At 47.9% G+C, this 7,450-nt stretch overlaps 1 protein-coding gene across 2 annotated transcripts in view; it reads left to right on the top strand.

Annotated features, from left to right (window-relative positions):
• The first annotated feature begins 2,689 nt into the window (after positions 1-2,689).
• Positions 2,690-7,450, top strand: part of CSE1L (chromosome segregation 1 like) — a 39,755-nt gene continuing 34,994 nt past the window's right edge. For both annotated transcript variants that reach the window (XM_007446395.1, XM_007446396.1), the window contains exon 1: positions 2,690-2,851. In XM_007446395.1, the coding sequence (XP_007446457.1) occupies positions 2,716-2,851 (136 nt within the window). In that variant the 5' untranslated portion in view covers positions 2,690-2,715. The remainder of the gene's footprint in view (positions 2,852-7,450) is intronic.

Here is a 7,450-nt window from a genome sequence, read left to right as displayed (position 1 = left end):
CTCCAGCCTCTTAATGCAAGGGGCACAGGTTCGGTCCCTGGTTGGGGAACTAAGATCCCGCATGCTTCACGGCGTGGCCAAAAAAAAAAAAAAAAAAAAAAAAAAAAAAAAAAAAAAAAGGAGACAATTGCAGGGAGTGATAAATGCTGTGAAGATGATGATATAATGGAGGTAGGGCTGTCAGATAAAATACAGGACACTTGATTCAATGTGAATTTCAGATAAATACTCTGATTTTTTTTAGTGTAACTATGTCCCATGCGATATTTATACTAAAAAATCATGCACTGCTTTTCTGAAATTCACGTTGCACCGGGTGTCCTGTATTTCATTTGTTAAATCTGGCAACCCTAAATGTCTTGTTATTGGATGGTGAGGAGTGGGTAATTTCGTTTGGAAAAGAGTGGAAGTCCTCTTTGAGGAGGTGACGTTTGAGCTGGAATCTGAACGTGCAGAAAAGCCAGTCTTTCAAGGATCTAGAAGAGCCTTCCAGACAAAGAGGGAAGAGCATGTAGGAATGAGGTAGGTATAAGCTTGGAGCTTGGAAGAACAGAAAGGAAGGTGGGGTGAGCTGAGTGAGGGTGGAGGGAAGCAGAGAGGAAGGTGATGAGTCAAACGGGTTGGCAGGAGTCAGATCTTGTGGGGTTTGTGGACTATGATGAGAGAGGTTGAGTAACTTTACCAAAAACTTATAACTACAACCCTCCTACTCAAACAGAGCAACTTTTTACATTTTATACATAGGAGTTGCTTTTACATGTCTGTAGCCAGGGTGCAGTCAAAAACACAGCCAGACATTGTTAAAAGTGAACGAATGTGGGTGACATTTAGGAAATCCTCAGATGGAAAGAGCTGAGCTCATTCTGGACTTGTGTGGAGGTGACTGGATGTTTCAAAAGGAGAATGAGGGAGTAAGGAAAGAACAGGGGCTCAAGTGAAAAGTTAAAGAGAGTTGGTCAGTGTAAGTGTCATGAGGCCAGCAGTGTCTGCTAGCTGGGAATTACCAAAGTTAGGCTTCTAGCCTCCCATAGAGACTGGGAGACAGAGACTCTACCTTCCTGATGATTACATTTCAAAGGAAGGGCTTTCAGGTCCTTAAGAAAGACATTCCTGAAGTGTAGGAGATACATATACCTCTCAAAAGGACAGAGGAAGGAGTTCACAATTGTAAGCCCTTTTCAGTAAACGCTTTAAGGAAGGGAGGTTGGAGCCCATCCTCAGATCTTGGTTAGAAAAAAACAGTAAATTCTCCTGGTGGCACTGCGTTTTCTCAGGCAGTTGTGAGGGGGTGGGGACAGTGGGGTCACCCTAGGGACACAGCCTTGTGTTGCTAGAAGCCATGTTCGAGATTGGTCAGCGCTTAGTGTAGAGGTTTGGACAGAGTCACCACGGGCTGAGAGCTCTGCTGTCCTCAGCGCCTATATCCTTTTGTTCCTATATTTGTTTCCTCGAACGATGACCAAATAGCATGACTTTCAGTCCCAGGAGTAGCAGGTTAGCAATTCCAAGGGAAGGGCTCTGAGGGGAGACAGCTGAGCCTGTTGAGGGAGGCAGAGGAGGTGGCCAAAACTGAGGGTGGGATTTCCATAAGTCACCATTGGTTCCTCTTTCCCACACTCAGTGTGACATAAGATCCTATGGGCTCTACCTCTAAAATATATCCTAAAGCTGTCCACTTCTCTCCACGTGCACTGCTATTCACCCTAGTCCAGGCCTAACGTCTCTTTCCTGGATGCCTCCAGCAGCTTCCTCACTGGTCTCCCTCCTTCAAGGTCTTCCCCCCATACAGTCCAAGCAGCAACTGGTGGACCTTTTAAAATATAAATTTGGTGGTCATCCTGTAATGGGTGCACTTAAGACATAACACTGGCTTAAGAGGCCTGCGTCATCTGGCCCCTGCTGACCTAACTTCATCTTCTGCCATGCTCCACTTTATTTTTTAAGCCCCAGCCTAGCCCAGTCCTGCCTCAGAGCCTTTGCTATTAGCATCCCCTCCTCCTGGAACGGTCTGCAGGCTGATCCACAGCTGTCTCCTTGTTGAAATTCAAGTCAATTGTCACTTGTTTAGAGGTCTCTGGCCATCCCATTGACATTCTACGTCACTGCTGCCACATCATTGTTTTTAAATCCTATGAGAAGACACATAGCACTTATCAAATTTGAAATTATCTTGTTTATTCCGTTCCTCCCTCTAAAACATAAGCTCCATGAGGGGCAGACAGTTCTCTTCGATTGGAGACGCTTTGGACATGACTTTGGGCAGTTCGTTCAACAGTTATATAAGACCTACTAGGTGCCTGACATCAAAATAGGCCACAATGCAGCGGCCACTCGCCGAATCTGTGCTCATCTCAGAATCGGCATTGTGATGCCCGATGGAGCGTTCAAAGCCAAAGGGCAGGGCTTCCCTGGTGGCGCAGTGATTGAGAGTCCGCCTGCCGACGCAGGGGACACGGGTTCGTGCCCCGGTCCGGGAAGATCCCACATGCCGCGGAGCGGCTGGGCCCGTGAGGCATGGCCGCTGAGCCTGCGCGTCCGCTGTGCTCCGCAGCGGGGAGGACGCTGCGCGTCCCTGCGGTGCTCCGCAGCGGGGGAGCCAAAGGGCACGGTCGCTTGTGACGTCAGCACACACAGAACGGGGCCGCGATTGGCGATTCCAGCCTGGGTGGAGCCGAGCGCCCTCGGACCCGCCCCTTGCCTCGGACCCGCTCACGCATGCGCCCCGACCACAGCCTCGCCGCCGCGCCATTTTGCCGGGGTTTGAATGTGCGGTGGAGCGGCAGCAGGGGTGGGTATTGCCGGCTACGGTCTGCGGCTGTGATTCCCTTCTCCGTACCCGTAACCCCACGAGGTAAGGCGCGGGCGTGCACGGCCTGGCACAGTGGCCGCTTGGGACCCGGCTGCGGGAGGGGTGAGGCGCTCCCGGCACTTCCGAACGCTGGGAAGCAAGGACCGCACCTCTGGGCGAGAGCGGATTATGGGCCCTTGTCCCGGGGAGCGCCCTCGGGCAGGGTATTCGCCGACGGGTCTCGCCTCCTCTCTTGGCATCCCAGGTCTGAGGCCCAGGCCCGGCGGCCCCCGAGCCTGCGAGGGGCGAGGGCAGCCCAGGCGCGGCCTAACTAGAGGCCCAAGCGCCCGCCCCTTCCCCTCCAGCGCCGCGCTGATTGGCCGCGCCGTTCGGGAAGGCCGCCTCTCATTGGTGGCGCCCGCGCGTCCGTTCTCGGCGCTCCGGGCCACCCGCAACGCGAGCGGAGTGCGGCAGTCAGGCCTGTTCGGCGGCTGAGCGGGCTTGTGGGCAGACGTCCCGACCGCTTCTTCCCCTGGCCTCACTTTCTCGTTAAGGAGGCGGTGGAGCGGCACATCCCAGTGCTTCAGCCTTCGCGACTGTAACACGGGCTTCGTGATCTCACTTTGGTGAGTTGCTCGTGAAGATTAGCTTGTAGTCCGTGCACTGTGGAGTCCACGCACCTGCGCGGTAACACGGGGTCCGCCTCTTGGGGGAGACGCTGTGGCGTGGTATACCGTTCGGAGCGTGGAATTCAGCGTTGGAATGAGAAGGCCTGGGTCCGTTCCAGATTTAGCCTCTCCCTAGGGGTGTAACTTAGGGCTGGTCTCTTCATCTCTCCGGCCTCCACTTCCTTATCCGCACAGTGGGGTTGAAAACATCTACTTCGTAAAGTGGCTGAGGATCCACTGAGTTACTACCGTGGTTTACAAAGTCCCGTCGGTGGTGACCATTGTCCGCCTCTCCCATCTGTCTCTTCTCCTTAGCCACCGTAGCCATACTGCTGACCTTTCTTTTTCTTAAATGTTCCGAGCTCATGTCCTCCATAAAGCGTTTGGACGCGCCATTCCTCTTCTTGGAAATTACCAGCATCAGGTCTTTGCTGGTTCCTGTCTTTCGAGTTTCACTCCCCTTACGCCTTTTTTGACCAACCTCTCAAAGGATCTCTTTCCTTCAACTCTTCATCACATCACCCGAGTTTTAGTTACTTCACAGCTTTTATCATATTCTAGAATCACGTGTAGTTTACTTGTTTATTGTCTTCCTCAACTGCTAGGATGTAAACAAGCAAGGACCTCGCCTGCCTCATTACTGCTGTACGCAGATGGCTGTTGTTTGCCACGTGTTAGATGCGCAAGTATTATTCCTTGGAATAATAATGCACAGAAAGGGACTTTTTACTCTTAGATCCTAACAGTGCTCTTTTTCTCCTCCACTTGGGCCCCCATAGTCAAATTTTTGGCCCTTTTTTGTGTGTCCATTTTTTGCATAATTCTTGGGACTTGATCTACCCAGCCTCTTCCCTCTTAAGACCCTTTATCTTTCATTTCTTTACATCCGTGCAAGAGAGTTCTCTCTCCCCTTCTGTTTACTTTGATTTCTGCTGGTTGGGGACTGGGATAGAGGGAAACCATTTCCTATATAATATTAGATGGGTTTGGGGGCAGTGTTCTATCTTTGGTATTAATTTGTTCCTTTATTCATTTCATAACTTGATTGAGCATCCACTTAATCTCTGTGAATACAGTGAAGAAACAAAAATGGACGAAGTCCCTTCCCTTGGGAAGCTTATATTCTAGTGGGGGAAAGAAACAAGAATACATATAAATGACCTAGATAATTTCACATAGTGACAGATGAAGGCAACTTCTCTGAGGAGGTGGCATTTGAGCTGAGACCAGCTATGGAAAGATGAGGGAACAGAATATTCCAGGCAGAGAGAATAGAAAGTACAAAGGGCTCGGGACAGGAACAAGCCTGGAATATTTGAAGAAAATCCAGCTTGTACAGAGTAGTATATGAAGGGAGAGGTATCCAGGGGCCAGATCACATAGGGCTTTGCAGACAATGTAAAAAGTTTGGATTTGCATCTCATTGGTATGTTCTTGTGATTAGAAAGCAGAGGGTGGGGCTTCCCTGGTGGCACAGTGGTTAAGAATCCGCCTGCCAATGCAGGGGACATGGGTTCGAGCCCTGGTCCAGGAAGATCCCACATGCCCACTAAGCCCGTGAGCCACAACTACTGAGCCTGTGCTCTAGAGCCGCGAGAGCCACAGCTACTGAGCCCACGTGCCACAGCTACTGAAGCCCGCACGCCTAGAGCCCGTGCTCCGCAACGGGAGAAGCCACTACAATGAGAAGCCCACGCACCGCAACGAAGAGTAGCCTCTGCTTTCTGCAACTAGAGAAAGCCTGCGTGCAACAACAAAGACCCAATATGGCCAAAAATAAATTTAAAAAATAAATAAATTTATTTTTAAAAAAAACAGAGGGTGGATTGAAGTGTTGGGGTATGTTCTTGATGTGTGTGTGTGCCAGATAGTTTTCATTTATTGGATCTCTCTCCCTTTCCCCAAATGTAGGGCTTCAGGAATGGTTCTCTAATGTGGAGGAAATATCTAAGGAAAAGGCACACATCTTGGATCAACTTATGTCACAGATGTCTGTGAGATGGCCTTGGAAAGCAAAGCTTTCATTCCAAAAATCTTCAACTGTAATTGAGGGCCTGTGAGAAGAGGCTAGACTTAGGCCCAGCCATTCTTTCAATAAGAAGAACTTGGGATTTAGATAAGTCTGTCATAATTGATTTATTGTGGTACATATTTTTTATTTTTTGTGTATTGGTAGGGATTTCCAAAAATAGCTCAGTGGAGGAGTAAAGTATCACCCCTTATTCAAAGGCAAAAGAGTGAATTTTTTCACTTCTAGTTTGAGTCTTTAAAGTCAGTAACACTTTTTACATTTATATATTGCTAACATTTCCAAGTGTCAAAGCACCTTCACCTGTGGCAAATAAGATAATTTAATTAGACCTTCATCTTGCTGATATATTGTGAAAACCTGTGGAGTATTCTCTAAAATTACCTGATTTGTCATACTTTCCCAAATCAAGGCTAAGCTTATAAATTGGGTGGTATAGACATTGTCACTGAGGAGATAGAAAAAGGATTTGTTGACATTTAGTCCCTTAACTAACATTAAAAATATAAGACTTATATAGTATTTTAACTTTTGGGGTTGTAGCATGCATATTTATACCCCCCCCCCAACGCCTCACAGTTTTTCCCCCTACACACTTTTTTTTAATTTAAAAATAGTCCCACCCTAGCATTCAACTTTGTTGTTTTGTGGGGTCAGTCTGTCATGTGCTCTTAGAATCAGTTGTCTCCAGCTCTTCCTGTTTGTCACAGTCAATTGACCAAAATAAATGGGAAGAATGATAGTGCTTTTTTTTAATTTTTAAAAAATTTTTAATTGATTTATTATTTATGGCTGTGTTGGGTCTTCGTTTCTGTGCAAGGGCTGTCTCCAGTTGCAGCAAGCGGGGGCCACTCTTCATCGCGGTGTGTGGGCCTCTCACTATCGTGGCCTCTCTTGTTGCGGAGCACAGGCTTCAGGCGCACAGGCTCAGTAATTGTGGCTCACGGGCCCAGTTGCTCCGTGGCATGTGGGATCTTCCCGGACCAGGGCTCGAGCCCATGTCCCGTGCATTGGCAGGCAGATTCTCAATCACTGCACCACCAGGGAAGCCCCGATAGTGCTTTTTGATGGGGAAAAAAATCAATAAAGGGTATGTAGCCTTTGAAAATCGTACACGTATGTAGTAGGTACCCATCATTGTTTTAAGGGTCTAGGGAGATTGCAGTGAACAAAACACAAAGTCCCTGCTCACATGGAGCTTACAGTCTAATGGAGGGAAAAGCATAGTAAACAAGAAAGCAATTCATATGCCTGATAAAATTGACTTGGAAAAACTGAGTAAGAGAATGGAGAGTGGCTGAGGTGGGTGCTCTTTTAGATACGATGGTCCAGGACGGCGCCTCTAAAAAGAGATGACATTTGCAAAGAGACCTGAATGAAGTGGGCAGTGAGCCACAGAGCTCTCCAGGGGCAGAGATATCCAGGCAGACGGGACAGTAAGTGCAAGCCTCCGAAACAAAAGTGCTAACACTGGCAGATATGAACAATAATACAGGACAGATTTCAAATTCACATCTTCAAGCATTTTTGAATGAACAGAAACTAATTATGGCAGTAAGTTGGTCACTGTTTATCTGACAGGTGTAACTGAGTTACTACATTATGTCGGGCCTGCTAGTAACTGATTCTCAGAGAATAGTCTGCAATCCAAATTGGATCCATGTTTTAGCTGGTTCGCTGACATATTGTCTTATCCATTAGTTCATGCAACAAATGCTTAATGAATGTCTGCTGTGTGCCAGGCAGTGTTGAAGGTCCTGGGTATACAGAGAGGAACAAGACCTACAAAGTCCCTGCCCTAAGGAGCTTACAAATAAGAGATAACAAGTCAAAGATCTCTCAGATGAGGATAAATGCTATTAACAGTGCAATAGGGATGAGGTAGATGATAGTCACGGAAGGCTCTTTTGAGGATTTGACAGTGGGCTGACAGCTTAATGATACCTGATATCAAATTAGAAGGAA

The sequence above is a fragment of the Lipotes vexillifer genome, unplaced genomic scaffold (assembly GCF_000442215.2).
Source record: "Lipotes vexillifer unplaced genomic scaffold, Lipotes_vexillifer_v1.1 scaffold251, whole genome shotgun sequence".
Taxonomy (NCBI): domain Eukaryota; kingdom Metazoa; phylum Chordata; class Mammalia; order Artiodactyla; family Lipotidae; genus Lipotes; species Lipotes vexillifer.
This window is presented reverse-complemented; position numbering and strand designations above follow the sequence as displayed.